A 26,380-nucleotide genomic window follows, 5' to 3' on the forward strand; every position below is an offset into this window, starting at 1 on the left:
GCCCTACAATGGCACCACTCAGCAGCTGTCGAGTAGACAGGCCCTTAGACAGCTATTCATATATGTCAGTGAACATGATTAGAATAGTGACTGTTAGCAAGTACAAGCCGGTCACCCCTGGTCCTCTGTCTTGCCATGTTCTTAGTAATGGAGGCAGCTCAAGCTGTGAGAGGCTGTCCGTTTTCTGGTTGCAGTTGTGGGGTGGGGGAGTGGGGTTTGTCTCCTCTCTTGGTATTTTTGCTCCCCTTATTGCACTGAGAGCTACAGGGTGAGCTTTCGAAGCCCCTCTCTTTGCAGGCACTGGCTCATTGGCTGACAACACTTTCCCGTGAGAGAAGGAGAAAGCCACAGCTTTGAGGAAGAGCTGCGCACAGACTGAATGAGCCAATCATTCCCCTTTGCACGAAGCTGCTGAAGAGGCAGTGTATATAAAGCACCCGGGCACTGCACTCCTACCTTACCTTGAAACAAAGAGGACCAAGGATGGCAAGCTGCTGGGCGGTCCTGCTGCTGCTGGTCACCGTGGCCGCCGCGGTCCCTGTGAAGACCCCTCAGCCCTACGAGAAGGCCATTGCCCGGGCCATCGCCTTCTACAACCAAGGACCAACGGTGAAATATGCCTTCCGCCTCCTTACAGCCACACCTCTGCCTGAAGTGGTGAGTACTGAAGGGTTCCCTTCGTCAGCTGCTGTTTGAAACCCAGGCACATACTCGGGGATACGTGATTCTCCCTGAACCTGGGCCCCCATCACCTCTCGCCCGGGTCACTCAGTGCCTGCTCCATAGCCCATGAAATAGACTCCAGCGGGGGTTGGATCAGACCCCTGGCCTTTCACTGTTCTAACACTGAGAGGCAGGGTGGGTCGGTGGCTGAAGCAGAGGCTTGGAACTGGGGGCACCTGGATTCTAAACCTGGCTCTGCCACTGACCTGCAGGGTGACCTTGGGCCTGTCCCATCCTTCAGCTGCCTTATGTAGTTAGATGATAAACTCCTTGGGGCTGAAATCTCTCTTTGTTTCTCACTACGTGCACGCACAGGGACTAGCTCAATGGCTCTCCGCCTTAGAGAAGGCTGTTAGATGCTAACAATAGTGACGATCCTCTCAACTTTGAGACTTCGCACTCCTCCAAATGTACAACTCAGCAGCAACCTCCTAAGGGCAACCGGTCCCACTCCACTTAGCAGCCTGTCCTCAATAAGAGTATCCAGCTCTTATCTAGAGCTTTGCATCAGTAGCTCTCAAAGGAGGCCAGTAACATCGTCCCCATTTTACAAATGGGGAAACTGAGGCACAGAGAGGGGACATGACTTGCCCAGTGGGCCAGTGGCACAGCCAGGAATAAATCCCAGCTTATTAGGCATTAACAAAGCTGGGATTGCTTCCTATCCCCAAAACAAAAGACACTGAAATAAAAATGCATTTCAGAAGGGTTAACCATGGCCGGTCGTGGTGGTGGGGATGCTGGTGGAAAAGGATTATCCTGACACACTGCACTCATGGAGACTTTGTACATATAGCATTATTGAAATATTCACAGCTGGCTGAATGGTGCAGTACTGTCCTACCAAATTCTCAGAGCTACATCTAAAGTAAATGCAACATTCACCTCACGCTGATGAACACCGTCGGATTGCTTCAATATGCATTTACCACAGTATTACTCAAACTGGGGATGCTGCTTGTGTAGGGAAAGCCCCTGGCAGGTCTGGACAATCGTGGCTCCCACTGGCCGCAGTTTGCAGGTCAATGGGAGCTGCTGCAAGCGGCACGGGCCGAGGGACTTACTGGCCACTGCTTCCAGCAGCCACCATTGGCCTGCAGCGGCGAACCGTGGCCAGTGGGAGCCGTGATCAGCTGGACGTGCGGACAGGGCAGGTAAACAAACCAGCTCAGCCCGCCAGGGGCTTTCCCCTTCCCAAGCAGCGACCCCAGTTTGAGAAACACTGATTTACCACATCACATCTCAGCTAAGGATTAGACACTGACATAGAGAATAGGAACAACATGAGTTATATAAATTGAGGTAAAATTGTATAAAGGGTACAACCACTACCTGCTGGAAGTTATGGACCCCCTTCCCCTATGGCAGGTTATTCTGTAATTGTCCAATAGGGGACTTTGATACCTTCCTCCAAAGTGTCTGGTACTGACCAATGTTGGAGACAGGAGACCAGAGTAGCTGGCTAACTGGTCTGATCCACCATGGAAATTCTCACAAGTGAGCTCACTGCAGAACATTGACACAAGGCTATCCCCTGCCTCCACCCGCCACCTCATTCCTTGCTTCATGCCAAGGGTTTCAGTGGGACTGCTCGTTTAAGAGTAGCAAGGTCTGGTCTCAAAGACTCAGGCTGCATTGGTACATGTCATGATCTGCTAAACAAATGCAGTGGTTGAGCCCGGCGTGACACTACTCGCCATGAGAAGGGTATCTCATTCCTTTACTGGTTCTCTCTTAGGCCCAGGGCACCATATCCAATGCTTTTCAGCTGAACTTCACCATCATGGAGACCACGTGCCCGGCGTCAGACAAAACCCCTGTGGAGCAATGCGCCTTCAAAGAGAATGGGGTAAGGAACAGCTCTGGGGGTGGAGATAGTGCCATGTTCTCTTGTTTGGCACACCTCTGCCGGGATGAGCAACAAGCTCTCCTGAGTCCCTGGGGGCTACAGTGGACACCTGGCAGGCTTTTACTGCCTTTGGCTTAACACTGTGATGTTATGAACTATAATGATCCAATGTGTCGTCACAGAACCTGCTGAGCCAGATTCACTGCTGTAAATGAAGCTGCAGGTTTCTTTTGCTTGTTCCACCAATGAACTTAGCCCTGTGTCCAGGGGGGATGGAACAGTTTGTATTGTGGGGGTGCTGACAGTCATTGACAAAAGTGTGTAATCCCTGCATATAATGGAAACCACTTTGAACTGGGGGAACAGCAACCCCCTCACCTCAGCACCCCTAGTTCCAGCACCTCTGCCAGTGTCATAATCACAACTCAGAAAGATCTGTTCTCAGCTTCACTCAGGCCTGTTAACCCACTAGCCCTAGCAGGGGAACAAATTACACCGAAGATCAGGAAAAAATGTGTGGCACAGTGTTTAGGGCTGTGACCCAAGACAAGAGATGGAAGCGCTGGTACTAGGGATTCTGAAAACGGGGCAGAACAGAGGGTTAGAAAAATTCCCACGCAGAACAAATGACGGGGAAAAGGAGCGAGTGACGTACAGGTTCTCTGCCACCTCTGCCCTCTGGGATATATGTGTGTCTGTTTCAGCTGAAGGGAAGGATGCAGGCTTCCAAGGTTCAGCAAATAATTTCACAGCCAGAATTTCATAAACGGCCTCTTGCTTTGGGGCACTCAGCTTCAGGCACATAGATGCCTGAAGTTAGGCACCTGCCATTCATCATTAGGCCCCTAACTAAGCTTTTGACTTTCAGAGGTGGCGAGCGCCCACTTGAAGCCCCAGTCAAAGTCAATGTGAGCTCAGCACCTCTGGGGGAAAAAGCACACCACCATAGACCCACCGTTCCTAACTTCCCTGAATGTCTTCAACAGCCCCCAGACTGAGTGAATATCAGAAGGGAAGGATCCAGGGAAGATCAAATAGAAACATATTAAAGAAGTCAGCAAAGAATCCTGTGGCACCTTATAGACTAACAGACGTTTTGGAGCATGAGCTTTCGTGGGTGAATACCCACTTCCTCAGATGCATGTAATGGAAATATCCAGGGGCAGGTATATATATTTGTGCTAGCAAGCAAGCTAGAGATAACGAGGTCAGTTCAATCAGGGAGGATGAGGCCCTGTTCTAGCAGTTGAGGTGTGAAAACCAAGAGAGGAGAAACTGGTTCTGTAATTGGCAAGCCATTCACAGTCTTTGTTCAATCCTGAGCTGATGGTGTCAAATTTGCTGATGAACTGAAGCTCAGCAGTTTCTCTTTGAAGTCTGGTCCTGAAGTTTTTTTGCTGCAGGATGGCCACCTTAAGGTCTGCTATAGTGTGGCCAGGGAGGTTGAAGTGCTCTCCTACAGGTTTTTGTATATTGCCATTCCTAATGTCTGATTTGTGTCCATTTATCCTTTTCCGTAGAGACTGTCCAGTTTGGCCGATGTACATAGCAGAGGGGCATTGCTGGCATATGATGGCGTATATTACATTGGTGGATGTGCAGGTGAATGAACCAGTGATGGTGTGGCTGATCTGGTTAGGCCCTGTGATGGTGTCGCTGTACTGGTTCACCAGTAACTGCACACCACACCATAATAACTCTAGCTCAGGTACCAATCCATGCAACAAACCTCGATGCCAACTCTGCCCACATATCTACACCAGCGACACCATCACAGGGCCTAACCAGATCAGCCACACCATCACTGGTTCATTCACCTGCACATCCACCAATGTAATATACGCCATCATATGCCAGCAATGCCCCTCTGCTATGTACATCGGCCAAACTGGACAGTCTCTACGGAAAAGGATAAATGGACACAAATCAGACATTAGGAATGGCAATATACAAAAACCTGTAGGAGAGCACTTCAACCTCCCTGGCCACACTATAGCAGACCTTAAGGTGGCCATCCTGCAGCAAAAAAACTTCAGGACCAGACTTCAAAGAGAAACTGCTGAGCTTCAGTTCATCAGCAAATTTGACACCATCAGCTCAGGATTGAACAAAGACTGTGAATGGCTTGCCAATTACAGAACCAGTTTCTCCTCTCTTGGTTTTCACACCTCAACTGCTAGAACAGGGCCTCATCCTCCCTGATTGAACTGACCTCGTTATCTCTAGCTTGCTTGCTAGCACAAATATATATACCTGCCCCTGGATATTTCCATTACATGCATCTGAGGAAGTGGGTATTCACCCACGAAAGCTCATGCTCCAAAACGTCTGTTAGTCTATAAGGTGCCACAGGATTCTTTGCTGCTTTTACAGATCCAGACTAACACGGCTACCCTCTGATACTTAAAGAAGTCAGTAAGTGATGCCAGCTGCTGACTGGATTTCACCTCAAATTGCAGCGGCTGCACAATCTAGTGGACAAGGCAGTGACATAGGGTGACCAGATAAAAAGTGTAAAACTGGGAGAGAGAGTGGGAGGTAATAGGCACCAATATAAGAAAAAGCCCCAAATTATCCGGACTGTCCCTATAAAATTGGGACATCTGGTCACTCTAAAGTGACAAGACACAGATTCAGCAATTTAGCACTACCGGAAGGGTGAGGTCTGATCCATACCTACCTGAACACCTGCTTCCAGATGTGAGCAGTGACGGGGGGATCCATCAGAAGAGAAGAGGAGACAGTTTTTTTCTGCTAAATGGATCTGTTTTGAGTTACTGCACCATGTGCTACAAGCCGAAAGAAGCACCCCCCTACTTCTTTCTGCTTTTCGCACAAGAAACAGTAAAAGAGATGAGCAGAAAAAAAGACCCTCCTGTCCTCCCATGGAAGCCCCCTGCCTCTAGGAGCAGGCATCCAGGAATGCGTAGATCTGACCTCAGCCCACCTGCGGAAGTCACCTGAGCTGCTGCAATGCTTCAGGGGACAGCAGTGATGGGCAACGTTCTCCTGTCGCTGTCGATAATCCCCCGCCCCAGGTAGGTGGAGGGAAGAATTCTTCCCTCGACCTAGCGCTGTCTGCACAGAGGGCTAGGTGGGTGCAGATACATCTCTCAGGAGTGCAGTGTTACCTTGAGAGATGTAGGAATGCCGCTGTAAATTTGTAGTGTAGACCAGCTCTCAGTCTACCTAGATCAAAGTGAGCTCGGCTGTCCCTACGTGAGCTGCAGCCACACCTCCCCAAGTGCCGTTTAGACAGACTGGAAACTATTGTCCCCTCCTCTCCCTCCCTTGCAGCTGGTCAGAGACTGCTCAGGACATTTCTCCACCCAGGAAACATGCTCTGTCGTCGCGATCACCTGTGACGTCGCCCCTCCGCAGGTGAGCTGTCCAACTTGATGATTCGGGGGGCGAGGGAGGGGAGAACTTATACCCTGAGCAAGAGGGGCTGGGGCAGCATCTCCCCAGGGTGAAAATGCCACTGGGGCATCTCCTTCTGCTTTGAGTGCATTCACCTGCAAACCCACCTCTGCCAAACTGAGAGAGGAGTCAAATCCTCCCCCTTTGTGGGACCAAGACACCCCAGGGAAGTCGGATGTGCAAGATGGCTCTTTGTCACTGCACGGCCGGGTCTAACAAAATGAGTGTCTGGGTTTCAGCAGAAGACTCCCTTAACCTCATGCTACAGACATTAGGCCCCAGGTTGGCTTCCCGGTCTCTCCCACGAAAGGATCTGCCTTGGCTGGGATGGGCCAATCCTCAGTCGAAGTCGTAGGGCCTTATCCAGACATCAAGTGAAACCCATGACAGTCTTTCCATTGAATTCAATGAGCTTTGTTTCAGACCTGGAGAGACAGTAGTACGTGATTTGGATCCCCATATGGAAGGGTTTCCCCAGAACATCAACCCTCCAGCTGGGAATCCCAGTTCCTCCCCGGCACAGACCCCATTAGTGTGGTGTCATCCAGCAGCCAGGAGAGCTGTCCTCCTGAAAGTGAGCCCTTCCCACATGTGCCCAGGAAGAGCCCCAGCTGCTATGGCAGATGCTTGTCCCGGGACGTAGAATTCCAGCCATCCCTTCCTGGCCATTCCCAACTCCTCTTGGTCTAGCTCCAGTCTCAGACTCCGCTCCCCAGAAGGGGCTGCGCAAAGCGTGTTAGAATAGGACTGTCCCCTGGTCCCCCAAACCAGCCCTCAGATATTTGACAAGGTGCAGATGATGAAGTTGAACATAAACACCATTAGAAGCCAGGTGAGTCTCCATGGAGACGCTAACACACTTCTTTCCCCCTCCATACAGCCCGTTCGCGTCACCAGGTGGTGGCCCCTTGTGAGGATAGGGGCAAAAATCGTCGGTCACGGCATTGACTACTACCGCAGAAGGGGTTAATCCAGAGATCGAGGAGGTTAACGCAAGCTTGGCAGACCTGCCCGTGCCCCACGCTGGAGGCTTACCAGGAATCACGCCGCAAGTCGGAACCACCCCAGGGATCGCACTTTTCCTCACGGCCTAGCTTCCCCCTTAGTCCAATTGCATCTGCCAGGGCTTCTCTGTACAATAAATGGCTGTTCACAGAGCCGTATGGTTGTGCATGATTCCTGCGCGCCCACGCACGTCCCCTCACCCCTCCCCTTCCCATGCTGGCCCCACCTGTGCTTGTGGTCAGTGAAAAGCCCCCATTAGGCACCCAGCTGCCCCTCTCCCCCGGCCCATTGCCAGGGAGGGCCAGAAGCCCAATGCCTGGAATGGCTTTAGCATCTGGACTTCAAGTCTAGCAGGGAGCTGAGTCAACGCATGAAGCCCAGGACGCGGGCAGAGCCAATGTAAGAGGCCCGTACCCTGGACTCACCCAGCTTAGTGACATGGACTGTGGGTGCCTCTGGCTTCCATCACTGCAGCTCCAATGGGGCAACCAGCCAGTCCAGGGCCCACAAAGTTATGGGGGCCCAACCAGGATATGATTTCAAATGCAGGAGTCCCAGGCTGGAGGTGTCTGGGGATTGCACCCCTGACAGGTTCGCATAGATAGGACTCAGGCATCTGGAAGCCTGTATACCCACTGCCTGAAGGTGTAGCCAGAACATAGATAGATAGAACCCAAGCGTCCGGTGATCTGCTGTGGGGGTGGGGGGCTTTCTGTGCTGGTGCTGCAGGGGGCTGCTCTCCATGGAGGGCTCCTGGATCTAGCCCACGTGTTCCTGCCACTACCAGACCCCCAGAAGCTGAGCCACAATGCTCTGCAATGGAGAGGGGCCCCAGAGGAGAGCAGAATCCGCCAGTCCTGCAGGGCAAAGGGAGTGGCTAGAATGAGGGGTGGCTCTGTTTGGAGTGGCTCCAGGCTTGAGCAGCCAGCAAGGACACACAGGGGAGGCACGGTGGCATTGCAGCGCTGGGGACACACGGGGGGCACAGCAGGCAGAGACAAGGGACATGGGGGCCCCTAGAGATGAAACACAAGGTAAAAGCATTGGCTCCTTTGTATGGGGTGGGGGTGGAATAGGGGAGGGGGAACTAGGTCGGAGCCAGAGGGGGACAGGGAGAGCAGCGGGAGCAGAACTGAGGGGCTGGAGTTGCTCAGGCTGGGGAAGGGGACGAGTGGAGCTCAGGGCATCTGGATCGGAGCTGGGGCCAACGCGGAATTGGAGTAGCTGAAGGTGTCTGAGGGGAGGAGCTGGGGGAGGGCTTGTGGGGGCTTGAACCAAGGCTGGGGGGTGGATCAGGGAAGATGGGATCAGGGCTGGACTGATGGAGGCTAGAGAGGGGTTGAGGGAGAGCTGGGGCAGGGATTGGAGCTGTGGCGGAGCGAACCAGGAGCTGGGGGGCTGAAGGATGATTATTAGTTACTTGTACCGCCTTTGCACCAGAGGCCTCCGGTGACATCAGAGCCCCAAGGTGCTACGTGCTGTACAAACCCAGTGTGAGCAACTGGCCCTGCTCAGAAGAACTGACAGGCTGAATGGCTGAGACAGACAAAGGGTGGGGGAAAGGAGGGGTCATTAGCCCCAGTTTACAGAGTGGGAGCTGAGGCTCCAGGCCAGACAGGGAATCTGGGACCTAGACCTCCTGATTCCCAGCTGTGTGCCTTAGCCCCAAGACCAGCCTTCCTTTCCTAAAGGCTGGAGGAGCTAAGGGTCTGCAAACTGACTCCTAATTGGGGTGGTGGTACAGGGGGAGTCTCCCTCCTTTTGGCATGTTACTACTGGCGTTCCAGAGGCAGCCTTTGAGGTTGAGTCTGTGACTGGCCCTCCATCACTGACCTGTCATTGCCCCAGGCCTCAGACTGGCCCCTCTCTCGCCCCAGTCTCAGCTGCCGTCAGGCCGAATGACTCTCCCCGCCTGCCTGGGGTCATACGGCTGTGAAGCCAGCAGTCGAAGGGTCTGGTTCCCTGCCTGTGCTGCCCCATCGTGTCAGAGCTCCGTGGAGGTGTGCAAAGGGACTGCCACCAGCTGGGATGAGCGGAGTGAAACGGGGGTGGGGGGGAACAGCTCGCGCTGGCCCAGCCAAAGGGGATTGGGAGCTGGGGGGGCAGCAAAGGGGAGTTCCCTGATGAGTTTAATCCCTGCCTGGAGGCCCCTGTGAAAGTGCTCCAAGCTTTCAACCCCCCATTGTGCCTTCCAGGCAGCCCCGCCTCAAAGGATGGCCAACCCGATGCTACTTTGGAGAACAGGCTGTATAAGTAGGGGCATTGCCAGCAGATCGAGGGACGTGATCATCCCCCTCTATTCAACATTGGTGAGGTCTCATCTGGAGTACTGTGTCCAGTTTTGGGCCCCACACTACAAGAAGGATGTGGACAAAACTGGAAAGAGTCCAGTGGAGGGCAACAAAAATGATTAGGGGGCTGGAGCACATGACTTATGAGGAGAGGCTGAGGGAACTGGGATTGTTCAATCTCTGCCCCAGCTCTCCCTCAACCCCTCTCCAGCCTCCATCAGTTCAGCCCTGATCCCACCTTCCCTGATCCACCCCCCAGCCTTGGTTCAAGCCCCCACAAGCCCTCCCCCAGCTCCTCCCCTCAGACACCTTCAGCTACTCCAATTCCGCATTGGCCCCAGCTCCGATCCAGATGCCCTGAGCTCCACTCGTCCCCTTCCCCAGCCTGAGCAACTCCAGCCCCTCAGTTCTGCTCCCGCTGCTCTCCCTGTCCCCCTCTGGCTCCGATCTAGTTCCCCCTCCCCTATTCCACCCCCACCCCATACAAAGGAGCCGATGCTTTACCTTGTGTTTCATCTCTAGGGGCTCCCATGTCCCTTGTCTCTGCCTGCTGTGCCCCCCGTGTGTCCCCAGCGCTGCAATGCCACCGTGCCTCCCCTGTGTGTCCTTGCTGGCTACTCAAACCTGGAGCCACTCCAAACAGAGCCGCCCCCCATTCTAGCCACTCCCTTTGCCCTGCAGGACTGGCGGATCCTGCTCTCCTCTGGGGCCCCTCTCCATTGCGGAGCATTGTGGCTCAACTTCTGGGGGTCTGGTAGTGGCAGGAACACGTGGGCTAGATCCAGGAGCCCTCCATGGCCAGCAGCCCCCTGCAGCACCAGCACAGAAAGCCCCCCCCCACAGCAGATCACCGGATGCTTGGGTTCTATCTATCTATGTTTTGGCTACACCTTCAGGCAGTGGGTATACAGGCTTCCAGATGCCTGAGTCCTATCTATACGAACCTGTCAGGGGTGCAATCCCCAGACACCTCCAGCCTGGGACTCCTGCATTTGAAATCATACCCTGGTTGGGCCCCCATAACTTTGTGGGCCCTGGACTGGCTGGTTGCCCCATTGGAGCTTCAGTGATGGAAGCCAGAGGTGCCCACAGTCCATGTTACTAAGCTGGGTGAGTCCAGGGTACGGGCCTCTTACATTGGCTCTGCCCGCTTGCTGGGCTTTGCGTGTTGACTCAGCTCCCAGCTAGACTTGAAGTCCATATGCTAAAGCCAATCCAGGCATTGAGCTTCTGGCCCTTCCTGGCAATGGGCCGGGGGAGAGGGGCAGCTGGGTGCCTAATGGGGGCTTTTCACTGACCACAAGCACAGGTGGGGGCAGCATGGGAAGGTGAGGGGTGAGGGGACGTGCGCGGGCGCGCAGGAAACATGCACAACCATACGGCTCTGCGAACAGCCATTTATTGTACAGAGAAGCCCTGGCAGATGCAATTGGACTAAGGGGGAAGCTAGGCCGTGAGGAAAGGTGCGATCCCTGGGGTGGTTCCGACTTGCGGCGTGATTCCTGGTAAGCTTCCAGCGTGGGGCACGGGCAGGTCTTCCAAACTTGCATTACCCTCCTCGATCTCTGGATTAACCCCTTCTGCGGTAGTAGTCAATGCCGTGACCGACGATTTTTGCGCCTATCCTCACAAGGGGCCACCATCTGGTGACGCGAACGGGCTGTATGGAGGGGGAAAGAAGTGTGTTAGCGTCTCCATGGAGACTCACCTGGCTTCTAATGGTGTTTATGTTCAACTTCATCATCTGCACCTTGTCAAATATCTGAGGGCTGGTTTGGGGGACCAGGGGACAGTCCTATTCTAACACGCTTTGCGCAGCCCCTTCTGGGGAGCGGAGTCTGAGACTGGAGCTAGACCAAGAGGAGTTGGGAATGGCCAGGAAGGGATGGCTGGAATTCTACGTCCCGGGACAAGCGTCTGCCATAGCAGCTGGGGCTCTTCCTGGGCACGTGTGGCAAGGGCTCACTTTCAGGAGGACAGCTCTCCTGGCTGCTGGACGACACCACACTAATGGGGTCTGTGCCAGGGAGGAACTGGGATTCCCAGCTGCAGGGTTGATGTTCTGGGGAAACCCTTTCATATGGGGATCCAAATCACATACTTCTGTCTCTCCGGGTCTGAAACAAAGCTCATTGAATTCAATGGAAAGACTGTCATGGGTTTCACTTGATGTCTGGATGAGGCCCTACGACTTCAACTGAGGGTTGACCCATCCCAGCCAAGGCAGATCCTTTCGTGGGAGAGACCGGGAAGCCAACCTGGGGCCTAATGTCTGTAGCATGAGGTTACAGGTGTCTTCTGCCAAAACTCAGACATTTGTTTTGTTAGACCCGGCCGTGCAGTGACAAAGAGCCATCTCGGACATTCGCCTTCCCTGGGTTGTCTAGGTCCCACATAGGGGGAGGATTTGACTCCTCTCTCTATTTGGCAGAGGTGGGTTTGCAGGTGAATGCACCGAAAGCAGAAGGAGATGCCCCAGTGGCATTTTCACCCTGGGGAGATGCTGCCCCAGCCCCTCTTGTTCAGGGTATATATTCTCCCCTCCCTCGCCCTCCGAGTCATCGGGTTGGACAGCTCACCTGTGGAGGGGCGACGTCACAGGTGATCGCGAAGACAGGGCATGTTTCCTGGGTGGAGAAGTGTCCTGAGCAGTCTCTGACCAGCTGCAAGGGAGGGAGAGGAGGGGACAATAGCTTCTAGTCTGTCTAAACAGCACTTGGGGAGGTGTGGCTGCAGCTCACGTAGGGACAGCCCAGTTCACTTTGATCTAGGTAGACTGAGGTCTACACTACAAATTTACAGCGGCGTAGCTACGTCTCTCAGGATAATGCTGCACCCCTGAGAGATGTATCTGTGCCCACCTAGCCCTCCGTGCAGACAGCACTAGGTCGAGGGAAGAATTCTTCCCTCCACCTACCTGGGGCGGTGGATTATCAACAGCGACAGGAGAACCCTGCCCGTCACTGCTGTCCCCCGAAGCATTGCAGCAGCTCAGGTGACTTCCGCAGGTGGGTTGAGGTCAGATCTACGCATTCCTGGATGTCTGCCCCTAGATGCAGGGGGCTTCCATGGGGGGAGAGGAGGGTCTTTTTTCTGCTCATCTCTTTTACTGTTTCTTGTGCGAAAAGCAGAAAGAAGTAGGGGGGTGCTTCTTTCGGCTTCTGGCACATGGTGCAGTAACTCAAAACAGATCCATTTAGCAGAAAAAAACAGTCTCCTCTTCTCTCTTGATGGACCCCCCCCCCACCGCTCACATCTGGAAGCAGGTGTTCGGGCAGGTATGGATCAGACCTCACCCTTCCTGTAGTGCTAAATCGCTGAATCTGTGTCTTGTCACTTTAGGGTGACCAGATGTCCCAATTTTATAGGGACAGTCCTGATAATTTGGGGCTTTTTCTTATATTGGTGCCTATTACCTCCCACTCTCTGTCCCAGTTTTTCACACTTTCTATCTGGTCACCCTATGTCACTGCCTTGTCCACTAGATCGTGCAGCCGCTGCAATTTGAGGTGAAATCCGGTCAGCAGCTGGCATCACTTACTGACTTCTTTAATATGTTTCTATTTGATCTTCCCTGGATCTTTCCCTTTGTTCTGATATTCACTCAGTCTGGGGGCTGTTGAAGACATTCAGGGAAGTTAGGAACGGTGGGTCTATGGTGGTGTGCTTTTTCCCTCAGAGGTGCTGAGCTCACATTGACTTCGACTGGGGCTTCAAGTGGGCGCTCGCCACCTCTGAAAGTCAAAAGCTTAGTTAGGGGCCTAACGATGAATGGCAGGTGCCTAACTTCAGGCATCTATGTACCTGAAGCTGAGTGCCCCAAAGCAAGAGGCCGTTTATGAAATTCTGGCTGTGAAATTATTTGCTGAACCTTGGAAGCCTGCATCCTTCCCTTCAGCTGAAACAGACACACATATATCCCAGAGGGCAGAGGTGGCAGAGAACCTGTACGTCACTCGCTCCTTTTCCCCGTCATTTGTTCTGCGTGGGAATTTTTCTAACCCTCTGTTCTGCCCCGTTTTCAGAATCCCTAGTACCAGCGCTTCCATCTCTTGTCTTGGGTCACAGCCCTAAACACTGTGCCACACATTTTTTCCTGATCTTCGGTGTAATTTGTTCCCCTGCTAGGGCTAGTGGGTTAACAGGCCTGAGTGAAGCTGAGAACAGATCTTTCTGAGTTGTGATTATGACACTGGCAGAGGTGCTGGAACTAGGGGTGCTGAGGTGGGGGGGTTGCTGTTCCCCCAGTTCAAAGTGGTTTCCATTATATGCAGGGATTACACAGTTTTGTCAATGACTGTCAGCACCCCCACAATACAAACTGTTCCATCCCCCCTGGACACAGGGCTAAGTTCATTGGTGGAACAAGCAAAAGAAACCAGCAGCTTCATTTACAGCAGTGAATCTGGCTCAGCAGGTTCTGTGACGACACATTGGATCATTATAGTTTGTAGCATCACAGTGTTAAGCCAAAGGCAGTAAAAGCCTGCCAGGTGTCCACTGTAGCCCCCAGGGACTCAGGAGAGCTTGTTGCTCATCCCGGCAGAGGTGTGCCAAACAAGAGAACATGGCACTATCTCCACCCCCAGAGCTGTTCCTTACCCCATTCTCTTTGAAGGCGCATTGCTCCACAGGGGTTTTGTCTGACGCCGGGCACGTGGTCTCCATGATGGTGAAGTTCAGCTGAAAAGCATTGGATATGGTGCCCTGGGCCTAAGAGAGAACCAGTAAAGGAATGAGATGCCCTTCTCATGGCGAGTAGCTTCACGCCGGGCTCAACCACTGCATTTGTTTAGCAGATCATGACATGTACCAATGCAGCCTGAGTCTTTGAGACCAGACCTTGCTACCCTTAAACGAGCAGTCCCACTGAAACCCTTGGCATGAAGCAAGGAATGAGGTGGCGGGTGGAGGCAGGAGATAGCCTTGTGTCAATGTTCTGCAGTGAGCTCACTTGTGAGAATTTCCATGGTGGATCAGACCAGTTAGCCAGCTACTCTGGTCTCCTGTCTCCAACATTGGTCAGTACTAGACACCTTGGAGGGAGGTATCAAAGTCCCCTACTGGACAATTACAGAATAACCTGCCATAGGGGAAGGGGGTCCATAACTTCCAGCAGGTAGTGGTTGTACCCTTTATACAATTTTACCTCAATTTATATAACTCATGTTGTTCCTATTCTCTATGTCAGTGTCTAATCCTTAGCTGAGATGTGATGTGGTAAATCAGTGTTTCTCAAACTGGGGTCGCTGCTTGTGTAGGGAAAGCCCCTGGTGGGCTTGGCCGGTTATTTACCCGCCCCGTCTGCACATCTGGCTGATTACGGCTCCCACTGGCCGCGGTTCGCCGCTGCAGGCCAATGGTGGCTGCTGGAAGCGGTGGCCAGTAAGTCCCTCGGCCCGTGCTGCTTCCAGCAGCTCCCATTGACCTGCAAACTGCGGCCAGTGGGAGCCACGATTGTCCAGACCTGTCAGGGGCTTTCCCTACACAAGCAGCGTCCCCAGTTTGAGAAACACTGTGGTAAATGCATATTGAAGCAATCCGACGGTGTTCATCAGCGTGAGGTGAATGTTGCATTTACTTTAGATGTAGCTCTGAGAATTTGGTAGGACAGCACTGCACAATTCACCCAGCTGTGAATATTTCAATAATGCTATATGTACAAAGTCTCCATGAGTGTGTCAGGCTAATCCTGTTCCACCAGCATCCCCACCACCACGACCGGCCATGCTTTACCCTTCTGAAATGCATTTTTATTTCAGTGTCTTTTGTTTTGGGGATAGGAAGCAATCCCAGTTTTGTTAATGCCTAATAAGCTGGGATTTATTCCTGGCTGTGCCACTGGCCCACTGGGCAAGTCATGTCCCCTCTCTGTGCCTCAGTTTCCCCATTTGTAAAATGGGGACGATGTTACTGGCCTCCTTTGAGAGCTACTGATAAGAGCTGGGTGTTCTTACTGAGGACAGGCTGCTTACTGGAGTGGGACCGGTTGCCCTTAGGAGGTTGCTGCTGAGTTGTACATTTGGAGGAGTGTGAAGCCTCGAAGTTGAGAGGATCGTCACTGTTGTTAGCATCTAACAGCCTCCTCTAAGGCAGGGGGCCCATTGAGCTAATCCCTGTGAGCGCACATAGTGAGAAACAAACAAACAAACAGAGATTTCTGCCCCCAGGAGTTTATCATCTAACTACATCAGGCAGCTGAAGGATGAGACAGGCCCAAGGTCACCCTGCAGGTCAGTAGCAGAGCCAGGTTTAGAATCCAGGTGCCCCCAGTTCCAAGCCTCTGCTTCAGCCACCGACCCACCCTGCCTCTCAGTGTTAGAACAGTGAAAGGTCAGGGGTCTGATCCAACCCCCGCTGAAGTCTATTTCATGGGCTATGGAGCAGGCACTGAGTGACCCGGGCAAGAGGTGATGGGGGCCCAGGTTCAGGGAGAATCACGTATCCCCGAGTATGTGCCTGGGTTTCAAACAGCAGCTAACGAAGGGAACCCTTCAGTACTCACCACTTCAGGCGGAGGTGTGGCTGTAAGGAGGCGGAAGGCATATTTCACCGTTGGTCCTTGGTTGTAGAAGGCGATGGCCCGGGCAATGGCCTTCTCGTAGGGCTGAGGGGTCTTCACGGGGACCGCGGCGGCCACGGTGACCAGCAGCAGCAGGACCGCCCAGCAGCTTGCCATCCTTGGTCCTCTTTGTTTCAAGGTAAGGTAGGAGTGCAGTGCCCGGGTGCTTTATATACACTGCCTCTTCAGCAGCTTCGTGCAAAGGGGAATGATTGGCTCATTCAGTCTGTGCGCAGCTCTTCCTCAAAGCTGTGGCTTTCTCCTTCTCTCACGGGAAAGTGTTGTCAGCCAATGAGCCAGTGCCTGCAAAGAGAGGGGCTTTGAAACCTCACCCTATAGCTCTCAGTACGATAAGGGGAGCAAAAATACCAAGAGAGGAGACAAACCCCACTCCCCCACCCCACAGCTGCAACCAGAAAACGGACAGCCTCTCACAGCTTGAGCTGCCTCCATTACTAAGAACATGGCAAGACAGAGGACCAGGGGTGACCGGCTTGTACTTGCTAACAGTCACTATTCTAATCACGTTCACTGACATATATGAATAGCTGTCTAAGGGTCTGTCTACTCGACAGCTGCTGAGTGGTGCCATTGTAGGGCTGTAGTATGGATGCTTCCTACATTGATGTAAGAGAGTTTTTCTGTCTATGTAGTTAAACTATCTCGCTGAGAGGTGACAGCTATGTTGATGGAAGGATTCTTCCCTTGACCTAGCCACGTCTGCACCGGGGATGAGGCTGACCTTACTACACCACTCAGGGCAAGGAATTGTTCACAGCTCTGCGTGACATAATCTAATTTTTAAGTGTAGATCAAGCCTAAGACAAAAATAAAGAGTGAATAACTGGTTATTGCTGAATAACCTGACTAGCAGGGGCGGCTCCAGGCACCAGCACGCCAAGCATGTGCCTGAGGCAGCAAGCCACCGGGGGTGCTCTGTCGGTCGCCGCGAGGGCGGCAGGCAGGCTGCCTTCGGCGGGATGCCTGCGAAGGGTCCCCTGGTCCCGAAGCTTCAGCGGACCTCTCACAGGCGTGCCGCCGAATCTGTGGGACCAGGGTCCTCCCGCAGGCAAGCCACCGAAGGCAGCCTACCTCCTGTGCTTGAGGCAGGAAAATACCTAGAGCCACCCCTGCAAACTAGAGACCAGCAAAGAAATTGGATGCCTTGGCCTGGAGAGGCGAACCGCGGTCAGTGGGAGCTGCGATCGGCCGAACCTGTGGTTGTGGCAGGTAAACTAACTGGCCAGACCTGCCAGGGCCTTTCCCTGAACAAGTGGCAGCTCTAGTTTGAGACCCACTGGTCTAAAGCCAATGATCCTGTGGTCTTTACTCACGCAGGTAGTTCTGTTGCAGGCAACCAACCTATTCACATAAGGGTTTGTGGGATCCCTCTCTTATGTTGTGACAAATTCTGTTTATTTGGTAAAAAATATCTTAGGAAATAGGCCGTGGAATTGAGGGCAATATGGGAGGCTGATTTACAGGCTAGTGCTTTCAATTCAATTTGAACAATGTCCTACGTTACGCAGGGAAGTGACAGGTGTTATCACTAGAACTGGTCAACCTACTTTTTGCCAGAAGATATCCTTCTAACCAAAGCAAAGATACTTGTGAAAAATATTCAATTTGGTCAAAATGTTTCTGGATTTGACTACAAATTGCAAAACAAAAGTTTTGGGGGGATGAAAACTTTTGATATGAACATTTCAAAACTTTGGATACAAACATTTCAATATTTCATTTTTTGTAAAGACCATTTTGTTTCATTTCATGTGTACGTGTGGGAATTTTCTTTCACTTTTCCCCCACTGGAAACAAGAGGAAGGAGGGAGTGGGATTTCCTCAATAAAATTAAATATTTTGAAAAATTTCAAATACTTCCAAAATCCCCCCAAACTTCATTTTAGTTGGAAGAAAGACCCAAATTCACAAAAAATATTGAATTATACCTTGATCGATAGATCCATCAGCACTTACAGAGAGACAGAACCAATCATCACACATCATTTATGGTGTTCTGGCTAGTCCTTCAGCCACTCGCTGGCCAGGCTCCCAGTGACACTAGACTGAATTATACCAAAAATGTTAATATCTAGAGAATTTTGTTTTGCTAAATATGCTTTCTTTCCCAACCAACTCTCATTATAAAATTGGATGTGTTTGACTCCAAGGAGACTCGGCGCTTTTGAAATCAGATTAATCTCTGTGCCATGTGGGGCATATGTTTGCTTTCTAAATGAGTGACCTGTAAATCCCAGTCTTTTCCAGACCGTGATCCCATGTAACAACAGAATAGAGTTCCAGGCCCCCTTCCCATCTCATGTACCCAGGAGAGAAGAGGTATAGCTGCTTCTCACTGAACCCTGACTACTCAGCTGGACTATTAAACGCTCTAGCATAGGGGACACAGATAACCCCACGTGCTCCAGCTGTGTCGAATGCATGTTAATGAAGAGCAAGCACAGGATTAACGTCGGACACAGCCACGTCCTGTTGCAGCGGGCCCACGGTGTGGGGAGGTGTCTGTGCGCTGCAGGAGCCCTAGGTTACAAGGCAGCACCAGCATGGAGGGGAGTGTTGGCAACAGCGTCCAGAGAGAAAAGCCAGTGGATTTGGCAGTACACACTGAGTCCCTGTAGTAAGATGATACTTAGTCCTGCCATGAGTGCAGGGGACTGGACTAGGAGAGCTCTCGAGGTCCCTTCCAGTCCCATGATTCTATGTACAGCGATTGCTGGCAGCTAGAAGGAAGAAGAGCCTAGGGCAGGTTGCAGCAGTTCTTGAGCACAGTACAACACAGCAGTGGGGAAGGGAAGAATTCCATCTCCAGCTACAACTACAGGGGAATTTAAGGGAGAGTGACTAATTACCCAGTTATAGTTTAATCAGGACATTGGGCCTACTACCCTATTCTTGCCCAAAGTGTCGGAGGTAGATAATAGCCCTGTGTGGGAGGACCACAGGGAGGTTGCATCTTGTTTGACAGATGCCACCTCCAGCAGCAGCTTACAGGGAAGAGCCCCAGGTATTGAATCATCCCTATTAGAGGATCTGGGTTTTCCTAAAAGATCTCCTGTCCACGTCCTCTCTAATCTCCTTGCTACGTAGCTGCCCACCAATAACGCGTGCCCCTCACAGAGCAACAAACACTGCTTTGGAGTAACTAATGGCATATTCTGTTACTATCCTCTTGCTTTCATTCAGATGCCCTCTTTCTGTCCCAAACATCAATGGCATTTGATTTTGTTTCCTGTTTGTTTTAATGGCCCGGGTACGAGTTTCGCAGCTGGCTCATGTCTCTTTTGGAGTTTGAACAACGCAGATTTTGCTGGTGTCTGGTACAGCTGACTTAATTCATAGTTTTGGTACCAAATATTGTCTTAGACACTCAGCGCTTATCTGCTACAGTGTTGGGAATAGAACTGGGTGACATTTTTTGACAGTTTATTTGCCAGAGTCCTAGGACCAGGGGTCTAGCCCCAGCCCAGAAGCCGACACAGCAGTGAAGCAGACCTCTAGCCCGAGCCCTGCGAGCCCAAGTCAGCTGGCAGGGGCCAGCTGCAGGTGTCTGATTGCTGTGTAGACATACTCTTAATTACCAAGTCTGTGATGTAGGGCAGTGTCATTAACTGCAGTTGGCTTCTATTTCACCTCCCATTCCTCCAGCTAACATTCATAATAGCAGAATGGAATTGATCTTGGGATAATGCATGTGGTGTTGAAAAAGAAGGAATCTGACAAATGCACTGTACGCCCTTGGTCTTCTCTCTTAAATTAGTGTTTCCAGCTCGAGTTCAGTACAGTGTTTGCTTCTGATTTTGTCAAGTGTGTTACCCATTGTCTGGTGATAGTCTCTTCCTATTGCCATCTGTGGAGAGTTCTCTTTTGTTAGTGTCAGTTGAGCTAATGAAAGAAGTTGGTCTGGTTTTCCCTCTGTTTATTTGGCAGTTGCTAGAATTCCTCTCTGTTCCTTCTTTTGATGTTCTGTAATTATATTGACAACCGATTGCTTTAGAAATAACCTTGCAACACTATTGCAGATGAGTGGTTGTGTAAAAACACTAGACTTACTGTTGACCACCCTACTGGTAACGGCCCTCAGACTTTTGTAATCTGGCTCCTTTCAATATTTCTTGGAAAAACCCTACGCTGCTGCTTTTTCCATTTTCCTTGCATGCCCACAACCCCCATCCGAGATTGCAAAGTTAAACCCCTTCTGTGCCCGATTCTCCTCTCGCTTGTGCTGGTGTGAATCAGGAGTTAACACTGTTGGGGTCTGGGGAGAAAGTGGTGTATAAGTTCAAGAAGAAAATTCCCTTCTGGCCAGTTTATTCCATAATTGCTCATTCTTGTACCTTTCTCTGAAACATCTGGCTCTGCCTTAGCCAGGATGCCAGAAATTGTTCATTGGTTTGAGCCCATGTGGCAATTCCTATGTTGCTATAAACGAGCAGAGAACCACGGCCTCTGCATGTCAGCATCTGTACACTGCAGTTTGCTTTCTGACATCACGTCATTGCCTCCTTTTCAAGTTTTGACCTATTTTGTTTTATGAAAGGGCTTTTGGCCAATAGTGTGCACTGGTGCAAAGTGCAGCCTGGACTAAATCTTCCCCCCTTTCCCTTTGAACTAGCACAAGGAGTACAGAGGGCTTAGGGGATGTTGTGTCCTGGAGGACATCTTGCCATCCCTCTGTGCGCAGCATGATATAGGAATCCTGCCAGCCTATGCAAGCAAGCACAGGCCTCAGTGCCCTAGGGGTACATCTACACTGCACACGTGGCATGGTGGCGAGTAGAATGCATACACTGCATGCCACCCGCGCACGGCTATAAATAGCAGTGTAGATAGTGAGACGCGTCTTAGGTGAGTAGAGTAACGACCAGCTGAAACCTTAGGGTATGTACTCTACATCAGGGGTTCTCAACCTTCTTCTTTCTGAACCCCCGCCCCCCCCGCAACATGCCATAAAAACTCCATGGCCCACCTGTGCTGCAATAACTGATATTCTGCATATAAAAGCCAGGGCCGGCGTAGCAAGCAGAGCAGTTGTCTGGGGCCCCATGCCACAGGGGCCCCCCACAAAGCTACATTGCTTAGACTTCGGCTTCAGCCCCGGGTGGCGGGGCTCATGAACCTAGGCTTCAGCCCCATGCAGTGGGGCTTTGGCTTTCCGCCCTGGGCCCCAGCGAGTCTAATGCTGCTCGGAGGCCCCCTCCCTGTAACCTGCTTGAGGCCCCTAGGGGTCCCGGACCCCTGGCTGAGAACCACTGGCCTACATGGCTCTCGACACACCCAAGCAGTTCCTCCCATGTCTACACTGCTATTTTCAGTAGTGTAGGGTCCTTCCTGCAGGGAAAGGCTCCGATAGCAGCTCACCCTTGCCAGAGCCTGTCAGAGATTCAGAGATTCTAGGGCCAGAAGGGACCAGTGTGATCATCTAGTCTGACCTCCTGTATAGCCCAGGCCACAGAACTTTGCCCAAATAATTCCCACAGCAGAGCTCTTAGCATTACATCCAGTCTTGGGATGGTGAAAGAGAATAAGGAATTGTTATTTACCCCTGCACGTAACACAGTAATCAATAGGCAGCAGGTTTAAAACTAAGTATTTCTTCACACAGTGTGTAGTTAACCTGTGGAACTCATTGCCAAGAGATGTTGTGAAGGCCAAAAGTATAACTACAAAAACAACAAGGAGTCTGGTGGCACCTTAAAGACTAACAGATTTATTTGAGCATCAGCTTTTATCTCTAAAAACCCCACTTCTTCAGATGCATGGAGATACTTAGAAGTATAACTGGGTTACAAAAAGAATTAGATAAGTTCATGGAGGATAGGTCCATCTATGGCTAGTAACTATGATGGTCAGGAACACAATTCTATGTTCCAGGTGTCCCTAAGCCTCCAACTGCCAGAAGCTGGGACTGGACAACAGGGGATGAATCACTTGAAATATTCTGTTCATTCCCTCTGAAGCACCTGGCACTGGCCACTGTCGGAATACAGGATACTGGGCTAAATGGACCCAGTATGGCCGTTGTTATGTTCTTACATTGATTTAAAAATGGTCAGGGATGCAGAATCTACCATGACCCTTGGTAAATTGTTCCAATGGTTAATTACTCTCACTCTGAAAAATTCTTGTCTTACTTCCAGTCTGAATTTGTCTAACTTCATCTGGATAATTTTACATCTCTTTCTCTTCAGTCTAGCAGACGGTTGTTAAATATTTGTTCCCCGTGTAGGTACTTATAGCTTGGAATCAAGTCACCCTTTATCTTCCTTTTTGTTAAGCTAGACGAAACTCCTTGAGCCTATTGCTTTAAGCAGGTTTTCTAACCCTCTAATTATTCTCGGGGCTCTTCTCTGAACCCTTCCTAATTTATCAACATCCTTCTTGAATTGTACACCCCAGAATTTGACACAGGATTCCAGCCGTGGGTCATACCAGTGCCAAATACAGAGACAAAATAATCTCTCTACTACTCGAGATTCCTCTGTTTATGCATCCCAGGATCGCATTAGGATGCAGCGTCTGCGACCTGACAGTTCTTGGAGGCTTGTGCATCGGTCTTAGAATGGTTGAAGCCTTCTTTCCTATGAGCTGAAAGAGGTGACCTCGAGTTAATTATGGAGACCTGGGACTACCTGTGACCTTTAAAAACCTCTTCCAGCGAGAGACAAATGGAAGGAGGAATGTGAAGCAAGTTGTAGAAGGGGTGTGTGCAGTGAATGGAAAAGGCTTCTCCTAGGTAAAGAGCTGTTTTTTGGCATTTGGTGGAGGAGGACCTTGGTTCTCTGAAACTGGCTGCTTCTCTGATCACACAGAATACTTGCTGCTGCCCGAAGCACCCATGTGTTCCTGGAAGGAAAAGCAGCTTTATTCATTCTTTGTCTAAACCCAGCATTTATACCTGACCGAAAGGGGGGACGCTGGGAAGGAGCAGTGTCCTTCTGGTCAGTGCAATGTGGGGCCTTTACAGCAAAGAGAAACGGAAGAGGTGTGTGTGTGTGTGTGTGTGTGTGTGTGTGTGTGTGTGTGTGTGTGTGTGTGTGTGTGTGTGTGTGTGTGTGTGTGTGTGTGTGTGTGTGTGTGTGTGTGTGTGTGTGTGTGTGTGTGTGTGTGTGTGTGTGTGTGTGTGTGTGTGTGTGTGTGTGTGTGTGTGTGTGTAAGGCAGTGGAGCAGGCGACCTGGGTTCAATTCCAATCTCTGGTACAGACGCCTTGTGTGACCTTGAGAATGTCACTTAGTTGCTCCATGCCTCAGTTTCCCCTCTGTAAAATGGGGATAACACTTCATCTCTTCCAACAAACAAAGGGAAGGGGTGGATTCTCCATCTCTTCAGATCCAGCCTGGATGTCTTCCTGGACGAGGCTTTAGTCAAAGACAAGTTACTGGGCTCAATATGAGGGAAATGGGGTGAAATTCTCAGGCATGTGTTATACAGGAGGGCAGGTTAGATGATCTCGTTGTCCCTTGTGGCCTTGGAATCTATAACTCTATGAAAACAAGTAGTAATAATAATGGCAGCTAATAATGACCTCTAAATAAGTGAATTGCTTGATTTCAAAGTGGAGGTGGCAGTGGACTTTCCCATATAATTAATTAATTATTGCTGCTAATTAGATATTTAGCCCACCCCACTCCCAATAATAAACAGACTCCAACATTTTAGAATCCTCGCACTGAAAGAGAGTGAGCGTGTCTTGGGGGAGAGGGAAATTTCACGTCTTACCAGACCCAAATAACCGTATCCCCGCTTTGTGGTCACTGTTGAGTGTTCACACGGGAATAGCTCCACAGACGACGGTTCGGGCTCAAGGTTTGTCATGGTGGCGAAGAAAGTCCTGGGTAGTGTCACTTTCCTGTTTGTCCAGGAATAATTATTTTTTTTTGCATCTGTGACTCACTCTGCACTGGCAGCTCCTGCAGCTCTTTTCCGCGGGGCTGGGTCCAGCGGCCCTCTCCAGGCGTTGTGACCAGGCATGCGGGGTTGCAGTGCTTTTTTTCTGATTCTTTTATTTCACCAAATTTTTTATTAAAAAATTTGCTTTGGGACAACTCAGGAAAAAAATGGGATCCAGCCACTGAACTGACAAATCGGTGATTTGCACAACTCTAGAGATGAGCTCACAGTTTAACAGCCAGTGTTTCTAGTTCAGACATAATTCTTTACTTGGAGTGTGAGGCCTGCTCTTCGGGGCAGGAATTGTCCTTTGCGATATGTCTGTCCAGCTCTTGGCACGATGGGGCCCTGGCCTCAGTTAGGGTGTTCTGTATTAGTGTTGTTTAGTATGTATTCACCATGATTATTACTGTCACTGGAGGCTTCCTCTGAGTTGAAAACGATTGCAAAACTGCACTTCCATGAAGCTTTGAAACGCGGCTCCTCAGATACCCTCTTGGAAGTATTTCTCCCTTCCAGAGACGGCCATTCTCACAGGGCCTCCTCTGCTTGAGTTCCCAAAAGAAAGAAACCAACAGAACTCCACTGGCCATCACATACAGCCCCCAGCTAAAACCCCTCCAACGCATCATCAAGGATCTACAACCCATCCTGGACAATGATCCCACACTTTCACAGGCCTTGGGTGGCAGGCTAGTCCTTGCCCACAGACAACCTGCCAACCTGAAACATATTCTCACCAGTAACTGCACACCGCACCATAATAACTCTAGCTCAGGAACCAATCCATGCAACAAACCTCGATGCCAACTCTGCCCACATATCTACACCAGCGACACCATCACAGGACCTAACCAGATCAGCCACACCATCACCGGTTCATTCACCTGCACATCCACCAATGTAATATACGCCATCATATGCCAGCAATGCCCCTCTGCTATGTACATCGGCCAAACTGGACAATCTCTACGGAAAAGGATAAATGGACACAAATCAGACATTAGGAATGGCAATATACAAAAACCTGTAGGAGAGCACTTCAACCTCCCTGGCCACACTATAGCAGACCTTAAGGTGGCCATCCTGCAGCAAAAAAACTTCAGGACCAGACTTCAAAGAGAAACTGCTGAGCTTCAGTTCATCTGCAAATTTGACACCATCAGCTCAGGATTGAACAAAGACTGTGAATGGTTTGCCAACTACAGAACCAGTTTCTCCTCTCTTGGTTTTCACACCTCAACTGCTAGAACAGGGCCTCATCCTCCCTGATTGAACTGATCTCATTATCTCTAGCTTGCTTGCTAGCATATATTTACCTGCCTCTGGAAATTTCCACTACATGCATCTGAGGAAGTGGGTATTCACCCACAAAAGCTCATGCTCCAAAACATCTGTTAGTCTATAAGGTGCCACAGGAGTCTTTGCTGCTTTTACAGATCCAGACTAACACTGCTACCCCTCTGATACTTGACAAAAGATTTAGGCGTTTTGGTGCCTTCATTTTCAGGTGCCAAATCTGAGATCCTTTAACGGGGCCTGATTTTCTGCAGGTGCTGAGCAGCTGCCTTCTGGAAGCCAGGCCTGTTTTAATTGCTAGACACTTTTGAAAACCTTGGCCTTAATTGAATTCTGAGCTTGTGACTAAAGAGGTGACATGTGAGACTGCTGGGAAGAGATGGAGCTTCATGTGAGGTGCGCCAGTCCTACCAAAGGCTCCACTCACAAGGTAGGGATCCTGGTGATGGTTACTCCCACGGTTACTGGCCAACTCTCGCAGTCTTGTTGCAAGTGTCATAACAGCTGGTGCTTTTCTTATAGACCCAGCTCATGGAAGCATCTGATGATGTGAGAATTGGGTTTTTCATTTTAAATCTATAAAAGCAGGTTTCTAGCCCTTGTGGGTGGGAGAAAAAAGCTTGAAATCGTAGTGCCCTGAGGCTCAGAAATCAAAAGGTTAATAAAAGAACTGCAAGGACAGTAGCTTTAAAACCTTATGATTTGCTAAGTCCATTTCATGATTGTCAGGGCCTTGACCTATGGTTTTGGAACGCTTGGGGCTGGCAATAGAGAGTCAAGGATTTCCTCAGGTAGCACTCCTAGATGATAAGCAGAGGGGAAACGCAAGACAGAATCCAATGCCCCCAAACCCCTCATCCCCAGCCAGAGCCCTCATCCCCCTGCACCCTTATCCTCTGCCCCAGCCAGAGCCCTCATCCTCCCGCACCCTAATCCTCTTCCCCAGCCCTGAGCCCCCTCCTGCATCAGGAACCCCTCATCCTCAGCCCCAACCCTCATCCTTCCGCACCCTGATCCTCTGCCCCTGTTCTGAGCCCCCCCGCAGCATGAACCCCTCATCCTCAGCCCTCACCCCTGCACTCCCTCCTATCTCCAAACTCCCTCCCAAAGGGTGCACTCCCTCCCCTTCCCATACACCCCTTCCCACCCCCAAACTCCCTCCCAGAACCTGCACCCCTCACCCCTCCTGCACCCTAATCCCCAGCCCAGGATCTGCACCCCAGACCTCCTCCCCTAAACCCCCTCCCAGAGCCTTAGGCAGGTGGGGGCGGAGTTGGGGGGCAGGTTCTGGGCACCACCAAAATTTCTACAAACTTGCCACC

The 26,380-nt window shown here is 51.0% G+C and overlaps 2 protein-coding genes across 2 annotated transcripts; one reads left to right on the forward strand and one right to left on the reverse strand.

Moving 5' to 3' along the window:
- The first annotated feature begins 483 nt into the window (after positions 1 to 483).
- Positions 484 to 6,962, forward strand: LOC127045940 (cathelicidin-3-like). The gene is made up of 4 exons (XM_050942837.1): positions 484 to 657; positions 2,462 to 2,572; positions 5,870 to 5,953; positions 6,873 to 6,962. Exons 1-4 carry the CDS (start codon positions 484 to 486, stop codon positions 6,960 to 6,962), a joined length of 459 nt encoding a protein of 152 aa, XP_050798794.1.
- Positions 6,963 to 10,785: 3,823 nt separating this feature from the next.
- LOC127045939 (cathelicidin-3-like) lies at positions 10,786 to 15,967 on the reverse strand. Its single transcript, XM_050942836.1, has 4 exons — positions 15,794 to 15,967; positions 13,891 to 14,001; positions 11,868 to 11,951; positions 10,786 to 10,948 (listed from the first exon to the last, which is right to left on the reverse strand). Exons 1-4 carry the CDS (start codon positions 15,965 to 15,967, stop codon positions 10,859 to 10,861), a joined length of 459 nt encoding a protein of 152 aa, XP_050798793.1. The 3' UTR covers positions 10,786 to 10,858.
- Positions 15,968 to 26,380: the final 10,413 nt, after the last annotated feature.

This window comes from Gopherus flavomarginatus, chromosome 2 (assembly GCF_025201925.1).
Source record: "Gopherus flavomarginatus isolate rGopFla2 chromosome 2, rGopFla2.mat.asm, whole genome shotgun sequence".
Taxonomy (NCBI): domain Eukaryota; kingdom Metazoa; phylum Chordata; order Testudines; family Testudinidae; genus Gopherus; species Gopherus flavomarginatus.

Bases quoted from the DNA above. Each gene is read 5' to 3' on its own strand.
- LOC127045939 (XM_050942836.1), bottom strand. From the start codon at position 15,967: ATGGCAAGCTGCTGGGCGGTCCTGCTGCTGCTGGTCACCGTGGCCGCC. The intron at 11,952-13,890 runs GTAAGGAACAGC...CCTCCCTTGCAG, and splicing joins GCGCCTTCAAAGAGAATGGG to CTGGTCAGAGACTGCTCAGG. The intron at 10,949-11,867 runs GTGAGCTGTCCA...CCCTCCATACAG, and splicing joins GTGACGTCGCCCCTCCACAG to CCCGTTCGCGTCACCAGATG.
- LOC127045940 (XM_050942837.1), top strand. From the start codon at position 484: ATGGCAAGCTGCTGGGCGGTCCTGCTGCTGCTGGTCACCGTGGCCGCC. The intron at 658-2,461 runs GTGAGTACTGAA...GTTCTCTCTTAG, and splicing joins CCACACCTCTGCCTGAAGTG to GCCCAGGGCACCATATCCAA. The intron at 5,954-6,872 runs GTGAGCTGTCCA...CCCTCCATACAG, and splicing joins GTGACGTCGCCCCTCCGCAG to CCCGTTCGCGTCACCAGGTG.